Genomic DNA, 20,574 nt, shown 5'->3' with positions numbered 1-20,574 from the left:
CCTCAAGCGATGGAAGTTAACTTTAGGTGCAAAAGCGATTCCTGCACTAGTCCTGGCCTAGCCTGATTCTAATTGGGTATTTTCACATTATTTATGGTAACTGTCTCACTTGCCAATACTTAGAACATACAAAAACCTTTGGTTGCAAAATAAAAAGTATGTAAATTATAATATTTCCACAAAATGGTAAAGGCTATCACAAAACAATTATTTGCAGCTTTTGAATGATTCATTGTAGCCAGAAAGGCAAAAAGAGACCATGAAAGGCACCAACAACACAACATTTAATACTTACCTTTTTAAACGTGTCATGTATTATATTTTGCGTCAAAGTTGTGACTTAAACACTCACCAAATCGCACAATGTGAACATCACTGTTAAATATTTTATGGGAGCGCGCCCACCACCCTTTGCCTGCCAACCAGTACCGCCCACATTGGGGATCTAGCCAATGAGCGCAAGCGTCATCATACTGTAGACACGTCCGATTGCTAAAGGCAATAGCTCAAGATCATAGAACAGTAAACGCGCTTACACGAGCCAGAAACGGAGGTGTGTGACAAGATCTCCCTATTCTGCGCCTGGACGTCCAAACCTTGAAGAGAAACAAAGTAATAGTAAAATACATTTTAAAAATCAAGACAAGGAAAGGGAGACCGTTTCAAGGAGGAATGCTAACGGATCACTTTGCACCGGCAAACGCTCACACTACTCTGATCAATTTGTAATAATTCAACCGCCGCTTTCACACGGTGAAGGCAATGCGTAAAGTTGCATTCAGAAGTTGGTGAAAGTTGTCATCCTGGTGAGCAGATAATAGGACGGAGATGTTCAGTCAATTATGGGGTTTCTAATGTGGATGTAGAATAGAAATCTTGGAAGAGTCTCCGGATGACCGACGCATTTTGGATGTTACCTTTCTTTTGGGGCTATTCTCTGAGATTCCTTAGAGGCGGTTGTAATGCAAAACAATAAAAAAGGATTCCTCTCAGGTGGCACATCTGCCATGTTTGGATGGATTAGATTTTTACTATAACCAAGATTATCAAGAAATTGTTGATTTTTTTTGTGTTTTTTCTTTATTATTGTGTTTGATCCAAACGACAGCTGAAATTTTAGTACAACTGTCCAACTCACCTTCGGAATTACAATCATGAACATTGGCAGTTTTGTACAATTATTATTTGCAGCGCTTCTTCAGCTTCATTTGTATGCAGTTAAGGTGAGAATTATATTTAAATCGGAGAGGGGGATCAGATGCGTCCGATGAATTAAGAATATAATGCTGTTCATGTTTCATTAATGAGGTGATCGCCCTTGTCGCTCAATCTCGTCACTTGCTGCTAGGTCTGTAGGTCACTTATAATGTATTCACTTTCTGTGAATCATAGGCCTAAAGAGGTTTATGTCACTGTTGAATTGTTAATCCGTTTGACATACATTTTGGTCTTTTTAGGGAAAAGTGTCATAGGCCTATCCAATTAACGCTGTATTTTCTATTATTATTAGGCTATTATTTGTATAATTATTCTAACTTTTGAAAATGCACAATGCACCTGGCATTAATGTCAACAAAATAGTAGGCTAGGCTAAATCGGAATTTTGAGTGACGTGAAATTAGTTGCATCATTACACTAGCATAATCCAAAATCACGACAATATGTTGTCGTGATTTAATTCAATTGGATTCCTATTGAATAAAATCACGACAACATAATGTCACTATTCCTACTGGGCACACACTGGTTGGACCAACGTTCTTTCAATTGAACCAACGTGGAATAGAGGTTGAATTGATGTGTGTGTCCAGATTCCAATATTTGCAATGTATTTGCTCTAGTTTGTAGACTAGTCTACTGTAATGAAAAACAAAGTCCAGACGACCCGTCTCTTGAGAGCGCAAGGATAGTGCAAACCTGTTGGCCCCTAACCGAATAGCCTAGTTGGTCGCAGAGGGTATAAAGTGTCAACATGGATTTCACTCCGTACTCAAGGCTAATAATAGCCCGTTTCTATTAAAAGTAGGCCTTGTTCATTAAAACATTCGCTCAAATGTTTATGATAATCAGTACAACCAGTAAACGCTAACAATGGGCAACCCACCTCACTGTCTTTCATCTATAAAATTAAATCGGCTTCTTTCTCACGCAATATTGAAGAGCTGTTGCGACAGTCTACGTCAGGTGACTGAAGCGCTGCTGTGATGCCATTTTCTCTCTGCACTTGCCCATAGGCGGGAAAATATTCAATGAAGTAGGCTAGCTGTCATAATAAAGGGGAATGTATTGGAGTCTTGCTGTATAATAAGCTAATGCCATACATTGATGCATGGCTTAATGATTGTGCATGCAATTACATTATGGAAATCACATATACATAATTCAGGGGGGCAAAACTGCATTGCCTTTTTAAAACGTGATGCATAGCCTACCATAGAAAACATATGCATGACATAAGATAAAACGTTAAGCTTGCTCTAATGGCTTACATGTTTGCATTTTTACAGACAGCTCACATACCCAAGAATGGGGAGAAGAGTAAACATGATGGTAAGTGCCGAATGTACAAATGTATTACAAGTGCAATATTGTAGAAGTTTATTCTCACTGTTTACCTTTATTGGGTTATTTGGTGTGTGTATAGCCACCTAGTGGACATATTCTGAATCTGGATTTTCCCAGAGCAGACTTTCAAGTTAGGCCTTCAATGAAAATTCGTTTTTGACAAATTGGCTGTTGCACATGGCTATAGTCATAACAAAATCTTTACATTGTGTCAATGCTCCCTCTCTATCAGTGAGAGAATATGAGTATCATATAGGACCCCATGGTACTATATTGAAGTCTTAGTGGTGAGTCCCTGAGTGAAAGGCTTTACTTGGGACTTTGGAATTACCATAAACGTGTGTCTGATCCAAATAGTCTTCTATATGTTAACAGACAAGGCCACTGCATGAATTCATGTTTTATTTAGGCTTTTTCTTCCTCCTCTTGTGATTTGGGAACATGGCAAACACATGGTCAGGTTGTATCGTTTATATTGGACAAAGCATGTCTGTATGCATGGTTATGTTTGTTTATTGACAGTGACAGAGTGTGTTTCACTTGTTAGCTGTGTTCAAGGCTAGCCATGTTAGTCAATAGTGGACACAGACAGGTTACTCACTGTGATACGTCAGGGACTCGTCCTCAGCAGAGAAAACACAGGAATTGAATTGTGGTTGTTTGTTATTCGCAGCACAAGGGCATCGACTCCATTCCTCTTCTCTGACACCTGTGAGCGGCTTTTGACCTTCATTTCACACGCACGCACACACACAGAGAGAGTGCGAGATGCAGAGAACCTCCACCCTCTCTCGCTTCAGTTCTCACACACACAGTCCCGCATGTCAACAATACTTCCCCTCAAAACATACTCTCACTAAGACACACTCAATCCCAAAATACGCAGAGACAGAATAACCATATCCTCTATATCTCATCTCCCCTGCACCAGCTAATCCTTTTTTGCCCCAGTAGAAGCATGCATGTTCCCCATTCACTATAACATTGTACCAGTATTCCGCCATCACAGCGATGGGTCACTGCTCTCTGTCTCAAACACTGCTTTAGTGGAGGCACTCCACATAGTTTCCAGGGTTTATGGCGTCTCCAACTTCCCTCACCTTGTTCGTTGTTGTCTTTTCTTCTTTCTTTCACACATGAGACGGGATCCATAGCGAGGACAGCCCCAGGGCTGAGGACCTTGTTGTGTTGATTAGCTTCCTGAGGCTTCTAAAGGAGTTTCAATATCAGTTTAATGAGAGTATAGCAAACTCTGTCCAGCCCAGCACTCCCCATCTATGATTCACATACTCATACACAAAGCAAGGTGTTGAGTAAAACGACACGGTTTATTTCCCCTACATGGATAAGTTATTAATGTTTTAAAAGTAACTTTTTAGAGAATAGTCAAACACAGAATTAGAATTTGTAAATACAAAATATAATATTTAGATTTGTGGAGACAGAACAAATAGACTTAAGAGTATATTTCCAACTATGGAAAGGTACAGTTATTCAAAGTATGACTGGCATTCAAATGACTATTGTAGAGCATAGAAAGGTTTTGTGACTAATGTTTAATGAGCAAAGTTTGAGGTGAATGGAAATACTCCACATACCATTTCAAAACACTCACACACAGATTTACGCATGGGTTTAGATATATCCTATAGGATATGTAATCGATATAACAAGAATGTATCTGGCACCACAGCATATTGCATTCATTCTAATATACATATTCTTGACATGTCTGCTTTCCCTCAGATTTTCCTCAATATTTCCTGTGAAGGGGAGTTGTCATTATATATATGTGCTTGTGTCTGTGGTGGTTGCTTGTGAATTTGGTCAGAAGAGTTAATATTGCTTGTCACCTAAATATAATGTATTGGAGTCTTGCTGTATAATAAGCTAATTCCATACATTGATGCATGGCTTAATGACATACCAAAAATGATTGTGCATGCAATTACATTATGGAAATTATATATACATAATTCAGGGAGGCAAAAACGCATTGCCTTTTCAAAACGTGATGCATAGCCTGCCATAGAAAAAATGTGCATGACATAGGTAGGCTAAGACGTCAAGCTTGCTCTAATGGGCTTACAGACACACATACTCACACAATCACATTAAAACAAATGTTGCCTGGGTACTAGAACGCTGCTAGATAGAGTGTGAAGCAGCAGCTGTGCAGAGGGAGACTGTGGGGCTCCGCAGAGCCAGAGCAGCACAGGGAGACGTGTTGGGCTGGTGACCTTGGGCTGTAGACTATGGCAGTGAGACAGACAGACAGCCTTTCTCTCCCCACAGGCCTACAGGCTGGCCTGGGCTTCTCCTCTGAGAGCAGGTGCTGGGAGGGATAAGGGGAGGTAGTAGACACCGCATCTGCTGACCAGGCAGGTCATCCAGGGGCTAGCAGCAGCGGTGCATGGTTTGAGAAGGAGTAACAGAGCCAGCTACGGCAGGCAGTGGTGTGTCAGGATGTTGTTGCAGCATTAGGCCGGAACTGACCAGGCCGACTGGTTAAGGGGTGGGCTGTCGGGGGTCACATGTCAAAGGTGAACGCTGGCACCGCACAGCCTGAGGTCATGGGCTCCTCGGATTACCTGGGGGTCAGGAGGGGGACGGGGTCGCTGGGAAACCAGTCCATAGGATGGAGGGTGGGGGATTATTCTCGGATGGAGACAGGTAGGTTTAGTCAGCATCTGAGGATTTGTGGGTTATATGTATATGGCGTGTGAGTGAGTTCAGATCATGTAGCTTAAACGTGTGGATGTGTTGTAATTGTCCCTGTGTGTGGGTTTGAATGTGTGGTGCTTTAGGGCAGGAACCGGTTTGGGTTTTTACTTTACCTTCTATACCGATATTAGAATGTTTGGTTTGTTAAATGTGATATGCTATGTGTCATGTCAATTTTTATAGTTTACTTGCTACTTGAGTCATCTCTCTCTGCGCCACTTTCCACACAGACCTAGCCACGCCCCCTGTCACTCAAGGAGCGCATTTGAGGTTAATCAACCACGAGACACTTGAGTTCAGTCTGCATGGTCGATGCAGCACATGCAACAACGTTAATGACAACAATGCTTTTTTCACTTTGCGTCTTATTATAAATCCACTAGCGTTCTATAATGATACTATTAGTTTGTGTTTCTTACATCAGCAAACAGCTAGTTTATCTTTTCTTCACAAGTTGCCCTAAATCTTGTGAGATGCTAATTGCTAGCCGCTAATGCTAATAAATGTAGAGTAAGAGCAAACGTAGCTAGCTAATCCAGCCTGATAATACCAGTGATGGTGTAGACCTAAATCAGCATGTTGTTTGTGCAACAGTATCTTCTAAATCAAAGAGGAATATACAAAGCAAGAATATATTAGCTACATGAAGTAGCCAAAGCTTATAGGGTCCCCTAGGAAATACTTATCAACACTTTAGTTCGTACCCTGTCACAATAACTCCTCCTCAATATCTCAAACAACACTATTCAAAGTGCCCACTTATATTCTAACTATAGAATTAGAATAGTCATTCTATTTCCATGAGTCCAACAGTTTGAGTGCCCCTGGCTATCTGTAAATAAATAAAAAACAAGAACATGGTGCCATCTGTTTTGCTTAATATAAGGAGTTTGAAATTATTTATACTCTTACTTTTGATACTTAAGTACATTTTATCAATTACATTTACTTTTGATACTCAGGTATTTTTAAAACCAAATACTTTTAGACATTTACTCAAGTAGTATTTTACTGGGTGACTTTCACTTTTACTTGAGTCATTTTCTATTAAGGTATCTTTACTTTTACTCAAGTATGACAATTGGGTACTTTTTCCACCACTGCAACTGAGTGCAGGAAATGCAGAAATGTTAAAAGTGCAGAAATTTGTTTTGGTTGAAGTTGAATTGAACAGTATAAACCAATAACAAAGGAGAAAGACTCATTGAAATCACTTAGAATGTATGTGTTGCCACCCTAGAATCACTCACTACTCATAAAGCAAATGTTGAACTTTTATTATTCAAAAACAAAAAAATGCCGTCATACCGTCCATTTCTTTTTTAAATTACCGTGATATAATATTTTGGCCATATCGCCCAGCCCTAGGTGGCTTTAGACAGCTGTGAGCACATGCACAGGTTTGACACTATTTTGTTTTGTTTTGCTGGGGGACATTAAGATCCTTGTCAGCACAATAGTCTGCTTTGTTGCATCTGAAGCCACATATATGTGGCTTTGTTTATCTGCTTAGCTGGCTTTAGTAATGGGAACCACTCAGGAAACAAATTCCTGTACCTTTTGACGACCACAAAGGCAACACAAGTACTCTCTTCCACTGCCAAGCGGAACCAGAGCAGATGGGGGGATGACAGGGGCATTCTAGGAAATAGAGGAGGCATGGAGAGTTGGGATAAAGGAGAAAAAGGCACACAACTGGGGAATGATGGAGGAAAGAAGGATGAAAGAGAATGCATTGGAGAGTTTTACAATGTGGAGAGGTTGGATGTGCTGTACTCTACAGTATAGCAGTTTTGTGGTAGGGTTGCCACTGATGTTGCTGTCTTCTCCTCAAGGAATCTCACTGTTACTGACAGTTCTCTATGGCACAGTGAGGATGAGAAGGAAGCAGTACTGATGTTCTCCCTCTGCTCTTTCCTCCTGCAGTGGTCCCGTTCATGGACGTGTATAACAAGAGCATGTGTCGGACACGGGAGATGCTGGTGGACATCTTCCAGGAGTATCCAGATGAGATTGAGCACACCTACATCCCCTCGTGCGTGGTGCTCATGCGCTGCGCCGGATGCTGCAACGACGAGGCGCTCGAGTGTGTCCCCACGGAAACAAAAAATGTTACCATGGAGGTAAGCGCTAACTCCAATTCTCGCCGGGACCGGTGAACAGGGGACTTGTTCAACACTCTCTCTCTCATTCCATCTCTCCTATCACTTACAACCCCCTCTCTCTTCCGTATCTCTCGGTGTCCTTTCTATCTTCCATTCCTCTTCTCACTGGTTATCTAGGTCTCTCTCTCTCTCTCTCTCTCTTGCTTTGCTTTTCTCTCTGTCCCATGGAAAAAGTGAAGCAGCAGGGGCCTAGCATGTCAGCTATTTTGTTTACCCTTGCACACCCTGTTTACGCCCCTGTTTATGTGGTTGAAGTCTCTCTTGGCCACGGTCAGGTGTCAGGACTTACTGTTGGCATGAGCCTAGGGTGGAAAGGAATAAGATATAGGAATGTGATACAGCACCTGCCTGGCTATGGTTCCGGCCTATCTTCACCGACTGGTTAGCTTGTGGTCAACTAGTAGTCAGACTGTGGCCACTATGTCAATGGTCAGAGCAATCACTCACTAAGAATCTCTGAGGTAGTAATGTTTCGGCAGAGGAATTTGTTTTGGGGGGGATTGACCCTTTTTCAATGTGAATTGTAATGTTTCATATCTTATGTTTCTCTACAGGTAATACAAGTGAAACAGAGAGTATCGCAGCATAATTTTCAGTTAAGTTTCACAGAACATCGAAAGTGTGAATGCAGGTAAGAATCTTTTCTCAGGTCTATAATGATTTCAGGCTTCACTGTTTTGCTTACTGGTTAAAGGTCCAATGCAGCTGTTTTTATCTCTATATCAAATCATTTCTGGGTAATAATTAAGTACCCTACTGGGATTGTTTTCAATTTAAATGTTCAAAAAGAAACAAAAATAGCTTATTATTTTGTTATTACTCTCTGAGTAGGGAGGGGGAAACTGAAAACGAGCTATTATTGGCAGAGAGATTTGGAAATCTCTTTCTTATTGGTCTATTAACTAATTATTTAGGCCAAAACTCCATCCCACCAAAACAGGCTAAACACTAAAAGGGCATTAATCATCATTTTTACAGTATTATTCCAACCTCATAGTGTGGAAATATATATAAAACGTAGGAAATCATGTTTTTGACTGCACTAGGCCTTTAATAAAAAGCTAAATATAAAGCTAAAGGTTTTGTTCTCTATTTTCCTCTTAATTTCAGACCAAAGCCAGAAGTTAAGGCAAAGAAAGAAAAGTAAGTACATGTTTTGCGTTGTTATTGTTATGAGTTATTTGTGGGATGAGGGGAGGGAGCTGTCTGTGTTCAATTTGGCTTCCACTCTGATATTCAAACTGTCAAAACAACTCTGAATATTTTGATTGACCAGTTTCCCAACCAATCATCATCCCGTTCCCACAGATGCTTTAACTTAATACAGAGGGCTAGGACCTAATCCTCCCGAACCAATAAGTATTCATGTATTCAGTATTCCTCATGTTGATTGGCAACATGCAGATGAGAAGAAGCCAGCTGGACACTGTTATACCAGCAACAATGTGGGGTAGCGCTAATGCTAATGCTAATAGTAATGGTGAAGCTACAGTATCTTTTACCCCTGCTGCACAGCTGCCATGCTCCTGCTGAAAGGATTGAGTCGATCATTTTAAAGGGTGGTGAGAGGAAGTGTTAGGTTGCCTTCTACTAGTGATTGGGATTATCAGCACCTCATAGGCTCCTACACCACACCACATAGCCCTGTCTCTCTCTTTTTAACATAGCGAGGGAGGGGATGCCTAGTTCTCCATGTTCCCTTCACACCTTGTGGGAGTTAGAGGACTAGCAGCACACCTTATGGGGAAAAAACAGCCTCTTCTCTATCTTTACTGGTGCTGATAAGATCTTTTTTTTTATGTACGGGGTTTGTTTCAGTTCATCTTCCTCCCAGGGTCTGTTTGTTTTATGGCGGTTGGTTTAGTGCTATACTATGTGGCTGTAAGAGTTGGGTTGAGATAGTTAGCTAGCGCCAGACCACCCGTCACTGACCGGGCTGTCCAGCAACCTTCTTCTTAGCTCCAGTTGTTCATGCCTGACCCTCAGCCCTAGTGGCTACTTCCACACTGTAATCATTGCAACAGGTGTCATTCAGTTAACCCATTTTTATTTTTAAAGTTCTAAATAGTGGATGAGCCTGGAGACAGAGACGCAGTGGACGTGGTTAGTTACAGGCAGTGTGGAGGGAGGGAAACAGACTGACGGTCAGTGTTGATGCAGGGGTGTGTGTGTGAGACGTGTGTGTGTGTACATGTCTTTTGCCACCTCAGCTGCAGCTGGCACGTCAGAGGACCTCCCTTGTTTTAATTGGATAAGAACCACGCAGGGTTAAAGCCCCATGGATCAGTGGAGGAGAGATGGGATCATGTTAGCTACCTGAGAGGGCTAAATCAAATCCATTTGTCATGAGGCTGAGCTGAGCCTTGTCCTCGCGTTGTGCCACACACACACCTCTGCCTGCCACCCAGCACGTAGGCAGACAGCTCACCCCAGCCAGGCCAGGGTGGAGTGCAGGGGAAAGACAGGCCATTCATGAGCTCAGACACACCCTCAGTCATTCACTCAAATGCATACTGTACATAATATAATGATTATTATTTTATTTGTTTTATTCTTCACATTTTCAAACAGTCCATTTATATTTTCCAACGGGGCTATTACATTTGGACAAGTTTTTTTTTCTCGCCTGAGTAGCCTCGTTTCACTGTCAAAAATAAAATGAAACCATCTAGTGGTCAGCGAAATAACAACACAATGTCAAATATATGTAGCCTAGTCAAATAATGAACATCTAATCACATTAACCGTTACTCTCTCATGGGAATTCCACTAACGGTCCGTATGTAGCCAAACGTAGCTGCTGCTCATTCTTTTTGCTCGAAAATTGATAAATGGTTAAAAAAAGGTATGGCCCTCGTCCATAGAGACACATACCAGCTCTACTGGTAGTACTGCTACAACCAGCAGTACTACACCTGTCGACGACACAAGTTGTTCTGCTTCCACGAGCACATCCAATGCTAGCATCAGTAATTCTACATTTATTGTTAGCCCAGCTAGCATGGACACTGACAGTTTTACCCGGCAAAGCACTGAACAACAGACAGGGACGTTGGACCATCGAAGAGGTGCAAATATGATGAGAACTACATTGATTTGGGGTTCACTTATATTGGGAGTAGTGCCTTTCCTCAGCCACAGTGTGTTATATGTGCAAAAGTACTATCTCACAACTCAATGAAACATTTAGAAGCAAAATATGCCAATCTTTTTGCGAGAATCTAGATGACTTTCAAGTAGTAAGACATGTATAAAAGCAACAGATACCATTAATAAGAAGGGAATAGAAGTGTCTTATATGGTGAGCTACCGAGTGGCTAGGACAGGCAAGTCCCATACTATTGTGGAGGACTTAATTCTTCCTATGGCTGGGACAATGCTGGGGGAAAAGGCAACAAAAAAAAACTATACAGACAATGTCTTCATCAAACAACACTGTTTCACGACGCATCAGTGACATGGCAGTAGATGTTTTGAAACAATTACTGCTTCACATACAAGCCAGTGAATTCTATGCGTTACAGCTGGATGAGTCAACAGACATGGCGGGCCTGGCACAGCTCCTGGTATATGTTCGTTATGTTTATGGGGGTCAATTAAGGAAAACATCCTCTTCTGCAAACCACTGGAAACCAGGACAACAGGGGAGGATGTTTTTAAAGTACTGGACAGCTTTGTGGCATCAAATGGACTTTGGTGGTCAAGATGTGTTGGTATCTGTACTGATGGCGCAAAAACCATGACAGGGAGACATAGTTGAGTGGTAACGCCCGTGCAAGCAGTTCCTCCCGACGTCATTTGGGTACACTGCAGCATCCACCTAGAGGCTCTTGCTGCCAAGGGAATTCCTGACAGCTTCAAAGACGTTTTGGACACAGTGAAAATGGTTAACTTTGTTAAAGCAAGGCCCCTGAACTCTCGTGTATTTTCTGCATTATCCAATGAAATGGGCAGCGAGCATGTAATGCTTTTACAATATACAGAAGTGTGCTGGTTATCGATGGGCAAAATATTGACACGTTTTTTAAATTGAGAGACGAGCTTAAAGTTTTCTTTAGTGACCATCATTTTTTACTTGTTTGACCGCTTGCATGATGACGAGTTTCTCACACGACTGGCCTATCTGGGTGATGTTTTTTCTCGCCTGAATGTTCTGAATCTAGGATTACAGGGACTCTCCACAACTATATTCAATGTGCAGGACAAAATTGATGCTATGATTAAGAAGTTGGAGCTCTTCTCTGTCTATATTAACAAGGACCACACACAAGTCTTTCCATCATTGTATGATTTTTTTTGTGTGCAAATTAACTCAAGTTTGCAGACAATGTCAAATATGATATAGCGAAGCAGATGAGTGAGTTGGGTGCGCAATTACGCAGGTACTTTCCCGAAACGGATGACACAAACAATTGGATTCGTTATCCCTTTCATGCCCTGCATCCAGTCCACTTACCGATATCTGAACAAGAGAGCCTCATCGAAATTGCAACAAGTAGTTATGTGAATATTGAATTTAATCAGAAGCAACTGCCAGATTTCTGGATTGGGCTACACTCAGAGTATCCTGCCTTTGGAAAATCACACTGTTAAGACACTGATGCCCTTTGCAACCACGTACCTATGTGAGAGTGGATTCTCAGCCCTCTCTAGCATGGAAACTAAATACAGACACAGACTGTGTGTGGAAAATGATTTAATACTGAGACTCTCTCCAATACAACCCAACATTGCAGAGTTATGTGCATCCTTTCAAGCACACCCTTCTCATTAACCTGTGGTGATTTTTTCACAATTTTCTATGAACAATTAAGGTTTTATATGTAAGATGGTTAAATAAAGAGCAAAATTATTGATTAATATTATATTATTATTTGTGCCCTAATCTTATAAGAGCTCTTTGTCACTTCCCACGAGCCGGGTTGTGACGACAGCTCACACTCATTCTTATATTTAATAAATGTATCGTATAGCGTGTGTGTGGCAGGCTTACAATGATGACAAAAAACAACATTTGAGAGTGTACTGACCCGGGTGCTAGAGGGGGTACGCAGCTGGAGGTAGAATGTTTGAAAGGGTACGGGACTATAAAAAGTTTGGGTACCACTGCTCTAGACACATACTTGGGGCTCTATTTTAACAAACCTAACGGAATGGTAAATATAAGAGCAGGCGGTAGCCCTATAGGTTAAGTGGCTTAAATAACAAAATGAAGACCTATCTTTGCTAAATATGTTAACTTTTACCCATTTGCAGTCCACATTGTTCTAAGTGGCTATGGCTTAATAGTGTTCACATTTAGGGGCTAGGCCTACTGTAAATTGCATTATAGCTGAGCACGGACATGCCAAACATTGTCAATAAGCAATATTAAATTAATTATTGATTTGACCTACAAAGAGAACGAATAGTTATAATCAAATTTAAAAAGAAAATACAAATAAAACGAAGGTGAATCATTCTAATAAGATTGGTTGTAATAACATTAAAAGAAAAACAAGCAATCTGTTTTTTTTAAAACAACAATAAATAATTGTAAAATGTAGTGATATCATAAAATCGGCAGGATAAAAAGAAACTCATCGCTATTGAACCAGCCTTCGTTATGGTACGCTTAAGGGAGGCCTTGGGTTTTGAACATATGAAACAGAAAACGGTCAATGTGTAGGCTGAGTTTCCTCTGTCAACATTCATGCCATAACCAACTGCGTTACCGCTAAAACCAGCTTTTGGTTGGTCTTAAATATTCCTATCAGCACTGCCTGAAATGAGCACTTTGGATCATGTTTTTAAGGACACGCCCCCCAAAAAATCCTCCCATCTGAGCGCAAGCGTGCTGATATGAAACGGGTAAATTACCGAACCTGGCGTTAGGGCCGGAAAATGCAAGTGCTCTAGTTTTTACATGACAAAATTGCGCATTTCACAGTAGTACTACCTTAATGCCAGACGAAAATAGAACTCTCGATATGCATAGACTGATTTACAAAGGCAACAGTGGATGTATTTACATTGACACACGCATTTACATTGAGAGACACACACACACACACGTTCAAACAGACATCGACCCCACTGCTAATGAGGAGACTAGATTAGAAGGGAGATGCCCGACTTGATTGATTGTCTCCTCTTTGGCCTAACCTCTATTGATTGAACTCTGTACGATTGTCCCTGCCTCCACTTAGGTGTCTTTTCTCTTTTGCCCTGTTCTCTATTTTCTAGGGGCAATGACCAAAAGAGAAAGAGAAAGAAAGAGAGAGACACTGGCACGATGAGGTCTGAGGCCTATGCCAGCGCCTCTTCTGTGGCGTGTCTGCACATGGGCACTATGTCTCTCTTGACGGTTGGCTTGATTTTGGAGGAACTTGTTTGTATCTTGTAAAATGCAAACCTCTTTTTGTTTGGCATGAGGAGGCTCCATTTTTTTAAAGAAACCTTTTTTTTGTCTGGCGTATGCACCACTTAAGTCCGTGGCGAGGGCAGTAATGTGAGTAACGTGAGTGAGAACTGTCAGGTAATGATGATGTCTGTATGAAGCATGGCTGTCTACCACCCCCTCACTAATCCATGGCAGCAGGGTCGATGCCATGTTGAGGCTACATGCTGCTAGGAGTTTGTTCTCTGTTTCTCTGTTGCCTTTTGTTTTAGCAGATAGGTGGATAGGTGGAACCAACACTATTGTCTTAAATTTCTACCACAATAGTGCCAATTGGTTTGGTTACTTTAAGTACAGACAGGCTTGGCTCAGTTTATGTTTGATAAGAGTTATTGTCACCTTGAGTGGTAACCCCGAAAAGGGCTGCTTTGTTCATGCTTTTAGACGGGAAGGTCTTCAACGTGACGCAGACGTGATCTGACCTCACAGAGCTAGTAGAAATACTGCCAACTGAGTTGTCTGTAACAAAGCGTAGCTTCATCTCGTCTGGTGCATCACAGCACTCCCCTGTCTCTGTCATTGTTTTGTCTCACATGTTCAACTCCATAAAAGATACTGCATCTTTAAGCACCAGCGATGGCATCTACTTTGACTTTAAACTAGGCTAGTGAAAATAATACGATTAGATTGTCTTTGATCTGTATTTTATAATCCTTACATTGTGCTTGAGCCTGTGCTTACTCAGCCAAGCCATCATTCTAATGTCATCCTAACATCCCATTAATTTGTGGCAATCACGTGAGCATGTCTGTAGGGTAATTGTAGTGGGAAATATATGCAGATTTAGGGAGGGATGGTTTTTAAAGATGGCTGCTCCCTTGTGAGCATGTCATTGGATGGATCGGGAAGCAAATGCTATGTGTTCTTTGTTTCTGCTGTGGCCTTTACCTTATCACATGCACCTGTTTTGTGTGTCTGTGTGTGTGGTTGTTAGTGTGTATGTGTGTGTGTGTCTACATGATCATGGGAGTCTAAGTGCAAATGTTCTCATTCAATGTTGCTTTTCATATACCCACTCACACATGTGCTTGTCATGCCATTAGAGAGGATGAATGAAAGAGTGTGTGAGTGTATGCAAGCATGATGAGGCACGTGTGTAGAAAAGTCTTTACATGTGCTCTCTTTCTAACCCGATCACAATGCTCCACAACCTCAAACAACCTTCACACCACCCAGCGGCTGCAGAAGTATTGAGCTAATGTTGCTCAAATGTTCGTCCAATGTTGGTGTGTTGGGGCGGGGGCTCTGTAGCTGGATACGCTCTATAGCTTAGACCTCTCTCTCTCTCTCTCCCTTTTTGCTTCCCTTGCAGCCACTGTGAGCCTTGCTCAGAGAGAAGAAAGCGCTTGTTTGTGCAGGACCCTCTCACCTGTAAATGTTCCTGCAAATTCACACAATTAGACTGCAAGTCAAGACAACTTGAGTTAAACGAAAGAACTTGCAGGTTTGTTTACAAAACATTATGATAAACAACGTGACTTGATCTATACTCCATTCACCCACATCTACATCCATCCACCTGTTTGCACTTCTGTCATTTGCTTGATTTTCTTCTCCTGCTGAGAAATGCATGCTTCTCACTTGCTTATAGAATATGTTTTTGTTTGTATAGAGAATTGTGTGGGACTATGTTTGCTTGTAAGTGTGTTTATATTGTTTGTTGTCGTGCGTAATATTCTGATACTCTTCTTAACATCATCCGTGATGTTAGAACTGTGACTCTATTATTGTGTGTTCTATGAAGGTAGTATATTATAGCTAGCTAGTATAGTGTATTCCCTTTGCATGGTAGATACTTAAACTAGACAATACACAAAAAACAGCCCATTTCTCGCTTTAGATTCCCTTTATATTAATGCAGTATCTATATTATACAGTGGGGCAAAAAAGTATTTAGTCAGCCACCAATTGCGCATGTTCTCCCACTTAAAAAGATGAGGCCTGTAATTTTCATCATAGGTACACTTCAACTATGACAGACAAAATGCGAAAAAAATTCAGAAAATCACATTGTAGGATTTTTAATGGATTTATTTGCAAATTATGGTGGAAAATAAGTATCTGGTCAACAACAAAAGTTTATCTCAATACTTTGTTATATACCCTTTGTTTGGAAAACGTTTGACAAGGTTTTCACACACTGTTGCTGGTATTTTAGCCCATTCCTCCATGCAGATCTCCTCTAGAGCAGTGATGTTTTGGGGCTGTTGCTGGGAAACACAGACTTTCAACTTCCTCCAAAGATTTTCTATGGGGTTGAGATCTGGAGACTGGCTAGGCCACTCCAGGACCTTGAAATGCTTCTTACGAAGCCACTCCTTCGTTGTGGTGGTGTGTTTGGGATCATTGTCATGCTGAAAGACCCAGCCACGTTTCATCTTCAATGCTCTTACTGATGGAAGGAGGTTTTCACTCAAAATCTCACAATACATGGCCCCATTCATTCTTTCCTTTACACGGATCAGTCGTCCTGGTCCCTTTGCAGAAAAACAGCCCCAAAGCATGATGTTTCCACCCCCATGCTTCACAGTAGGTATGGTGTTCTTTGGATGCAACTCAGCATTCTTTGTCCTCCAAACACGACGAGTTGAGTTTTTACCAAAAAGTTATATTTTGGTTTCATCTGACCATATGACATTCTCCCAATCTTCTTCTGGATCATCCAAATGCTCTCTAGCAAACTTCAGATGGGCCTGGACATGTACTGGCTTAAGCAGGGGGACACGTCTGGCACTGCAGGATTTGAGTCCCTGGCGGCGTAGTGTGTTACTGATGGTAGGCTCTCTGCAGGTCATTCACTAGGTCCCCCCGTGTGGTTCTGGGATTTTTGCTCACCGTTCTTGTGATCATTTTGACCCCACGGGGTGAGATCTTGCATGGAGCCCCAGATCGAGGGAGATTATCAGTGGTCTTGTATGTCTTCCATTTCCTAATAATTGCTCCCACAGTTGATTTCTTCAAACCAAGCTGCTTACCTATTGCAGATTCGGTCTTCCCAGCCTGGTGCAGGTCTACAATTTTGATTCTGGTGTCCTTTGACAGCTCTTTGGTCTTGGCCATAGTGGAGTTTGGAGTGTGACTGTTTGAGGTTGTGGACAGGTGTCTTTTATACTGATAACAAGTTCAAACAGGTGCCATTAAAACAGGTAACGAGTGGAGGACAGAGGAGCCTCTTAAAGAAGAAGTTACAGGTCTGTGAGAGCCAGAAATCTTGCTTGTTTGTAGGTGACCAAATACTTATTTTCCACCATAATTTGCAAATCAATTCATTAAAAATCCTACAATGTGATTTTCTGGATTTTTTTTCTAATTTTGTCTGTCATAGTTGAAGTGTACCTATGATGAAAATTACAGGCCTCTCTCATCTTTTTAAGTGGGAGAACTTGCACAATTGGTGGCTGACTAAATACTTTTTTGCCCCACTGTATATACTAAATTCTAGCACCAAGCAAGATGTGTGTAGGGGGTTGGGTTTTATGTGTGTGAGACAGTCCGCACTATATTGGGTCAGTCTGTAGTAATGCCCATTTATTCTGACCCACACTTACCATCCTACTTATCATCTCCCAACATAGTCTCCTTATCGTTTTCCCATCACTACATGGATATATATATATATAACCACCTGCGTAGGAGGGGAATTTTAGCATCCATTGTTGTTTTTAACTTCGACCAGTCTTGATCACACAAATTGGACAGACATGTTTATAAGTCAGCACAGTACAGGACTCAAGACAGAACTAACTCATGCATGACACTAACACTCAAAGGGAAAGTGTTTCCCTTGGTTTGTAACTGTGAACGAACAGGCTCTTAATTGAGTGAATGTAGAGCTGGTGTCCATGCTGCTCGTTTCTAATGGTCCTACTCATAAATCCTACGAGGCGAAGCCCTAAACGCAATTACTAATCGGGGAATAAAACTTCATCTCCATTGGTTGCAAATAACGTCTGTATTCAGTCAGTGGTCCAATGGAGATCTGACTGCTTCCGGGGAAACTCCCACAAGGCCCTGTGTTGATGACCTCCCTTGACACTACTATATACATCCTGACCTTTGAACCTTAGGGGCCCCCCACACAGTGTGCTGGATTTAGAGAGCCACACATGAGTGGGGTGACCAGCGACATGATTCCAATTGGTCATGGGTCAGGGGAGGAAGAGGGAGGGGCTGCAGGAGTTTTCCACATTTGCAGTGATGTGATTTGCTCAAGGCTACACCCCTGCTGGGAGGAGGATTTGTTGCCCATCTTTTAACCTACTGTCTGTCATGTCTTGTCATCCACAGATGTGACAAACCAAGGAGATGAGATGAGATGAGGAGAGGGAGAGTGGGACAATGAAATGAAGGAATATTTTCTTGGCACAGCACTTTGAAACCTGAGGACGCATTCCCTGGATGGACAGAAAATTACAACGCAAGAAAGAACGAGCAATCGAGAACGATGGAGAGAGACTGAGATAACAACATGCTGTTGTATATTTCTAAGATATATATATATAAATATATATTCTAAAAGGACAATGACGATGTGTATTGCTGCTATGAAAAATGAAACATTATAAAGTGAACGAATGCGCCACTGTCTGGCGTGTGAATTGGACAAATGTTTAGTTGCCAGGGTGTTTGGGCCTGAACGTGGATAGGACTAAGAGTTTGTCAGAATACATTTTATTTTATTTAACACTTCACTGGATCTTGGTCTGCTGTGGATATGAGTATCTTAAATATATCTATATAAAAATTAAGCGAAATTGTGACCATAACTTCACTGAGAGGTGCAACGGGAACATGTTTCTCCTCGGACCTCTGAAGGTCTAGAGAACTGTCAGAAAGCAGAACTACTTCCTCTACGGGGTGAAGTTTTTGTCACCACTGTAACGACTAACACCAGATAGGACTCGGTGTGAGAATACTTCTAAAGGGATATTAAATGTAGGTATATATGGAGACGAGAGAATACTGAACTTGATTCCATCTTCCGCCAAGGAACAGTGGCATTTAACTCACCACTGTCAAAATCAATGATCTCTATTTGCTTTGTTTAATGTCTTCATTTGTTTTCCAAAGATATAATTGCACACACACATTAAAGAATAGTCCATTATAGAAAAAATAACGATCTGTATATACTTACCTAATATCCCTTTGTCTAGTACACTACATCTAATTTATAATGCTAGAATATTTTCAGTATTCTGTGCATTTAATTTATATATTTATATACAGTGTTATGGTTGATATTGATTTTACTTCTTCACTTGGCAATGTTATCACCAATCTGTTTGGCCATTGAAAACTGTAGACGTATTTCTTATTTTTTTTTAAAGAAGGAAAAAAATAACAGAAAGATAAAACTTCAACATTCCTGAAAATGAGATATTCTATGTTTTGTTGGGCTAGAGGGGCTGGGAGCATGTGTCTTGATTTTGTTACAAACGAACCCCGCCACAAACATGTTTGTAAAAAGACGCACAGCCAACGTTGCAGTTTTAAGCCCGAGTCGGGACATGTGTTTTTGTACTTGAGTGCCCGAAGACACGTCATGAGGAGGACTGAGGGCGTCTCACTGACCTTGGTCATCTTGGGCAAACTCCACAGTGAGAGACTGAGACTCTGGCCAGCCCAGTTTAGCCAGAACAGGACTTGGCATAGTGGGGAACCAGGAGCAGTAGAAGGAGATGATGCTCTTTTACCCTTTTGTGAAAAAAAGAAACATTCTATTTGTATTTCAGTGTCAGAAATACTTTTTTGTTTGTTGTATCATGTACAGACACATTTTTAGTATATTTTCACATTAATATATTTATTGGTGCTGTAAAATTATCCATTTTACAATAGTAACATAATTTTTTGTTTTTAGTGTAACTATTAACTATATTTATTTAGAAAATATATTGTTTTTTATTAAACAGAAAATGCAGATCTCTTTGGAAGCCTATCTTCAACTGTTTTGAAATTACCTCTGACATTTTGATGAATCTAAAAATAATTTGATCAAGTAACAATACAACACAATCCTACTTTATTAATCCTTCCTAAGCCAATTGATAAGGCATCATACGAGTACAAGACTACATTAAAATACATGCAACGCAACATACAGGTATCTGACGAAATAAAGGAAACACCAACATAAAGTGTCTTAATAGGGCGTTGGGCCACCACAAGCCAGAACAGCTTCAATGCACCCTGGCATAGATGCTACAGTTGTCTGGAACTCTATTGGAGGGATGCAACACCATTCTTACACGCAAAATCCCATCGTTTGGTTGATGGTGGTGGAAAACGCTGTCTCAGGTGCCGCTCCAGAATCTCCCATAAGTATTCAATTGAGTTGAGACCTGGTGACTGAGACAACCATTACATCGTTGTTATGCTCATCAAACCATTCAGTGACCTGTGGATGGGGGCATTGTCATCCTATGGGGAGATAGCCATGGTTTCCAAAATAATGGCTGAAATGATGGTCTGCCCAGCATGACCCTAAGCATAATGGGATGCTAATTGCTTAATTAACTCAGAAACCACACCTGTGTGAAAGCACCTGCTTTCAATATACTTTGTATTCCTCATTTACTGTACTCAAGTGTTTCCATTATTTTGGCAGTTACCTGTATGTAGGCCTACATTCATAAAGATTCAGAAATTACATTACATTAAGCACTGATGCAATACAAA

At 41.1% G+C, this 20,574-nt stretch overlaps 1 protein-coding gene across 4 annotated transcripts; it reads left to right on the top strand.

Annotated features, from left to right (window-relative positions):
- Positions 1 to 523: 523 nt before the first annotated feature.
- LOC115141425 (vascular endothelial growth factor A-A-like) lies at positions 524 to 19,822 on the top strand. Of its 4 annotated transcripts, none has more exons than XR_003865364.2 (7): positions 524 to 1,223; positions 2,508 to 2,550; positions 7,216 to 7,412; positions 8,009 to 8,085; positions 8,565 to 8,597; positions 13,680 to 13,944; positions 15,206 to 15,295. XR_003865364.2 is itself a non-coding variant. In XM_029680263.2 (7 exons), the coding sequence occupies exons 1-7, from the start codon at positions 1,155 to 1,157 to the stop codon at positions 18,200 to 18,202; spliced, it is 573 nt and encodes a 190-aa protein (XP_029536123.1). In that variant the 5' UTR covers positions 524 to 1,154; the 3' UTR covers positions 18,203 to 19,822. The 4 variants fall into 4 exon arrangements, 3 of the variants coding, with proteins under 3 accessions (XP_029536123.1, XP_029536124.1, XP_064856226.1); XM_029680263.2 differs by lacking the exon at positions 13,680 to 13,944 and adding an exon at positions 18,181 to 19,822 and having other exon boundaries at positions 15,206 to 15,337; XM_029680264.2 differs by lacking the exons at positions 13,680 to 13,944; positions 15,206 to 15,295 and adding an exon at positions 18,181 to 19,822.
- The last annotated feature ends 752 nt before the right edge of the window (positions 19,823 to 20,574 follow it).

The sequence above is a fragment of the Oncorhynchus nerka genome, linkage group LG14 (genome assembly GCF_034236695.1).
Source record: "Oncorhynchus nerka isolate Pitt River linkage group LG14, Oner_Uvic_2.0, whole genome shotgun sequence".
Classification (NCBI taxonomy): Eukaryota; Metazoa; Chordata; class Actinopteri; order Salmoniformes; family Salmonidae; genus Oncorhynchus; species Oncorhynchus nerka.
Note: the sequence above shows the minus strand (reverse complement) of the source record. Positions and strands in the feature narration are given on the sequence as shown.

Bases quoted from the DNA above. Each gene is read 5' to 3' on its own strand.
- LOC115141425 (XM_065000154.1), top strand. From the start codon at position 1,155: ATGAACATTGGCAGTTTTGTACAATTATTATTTGCAGCGCTTCTTCAG. The intron at 1,224-2,507 runs GTGAGAATTATA...GCATTTTTACAG, and splicing joins TTCATTTGTATGCAGTTAAG to ACAGCTCACATACCCAAGAA. The intron at 8,086-8,564 runs GTAAGAATCTTT...TCTTAATTTCAG, and splicing joins CATCGAAAGTGTGAATGCAG to ACCAAAGCCAGAAGTTAAGG.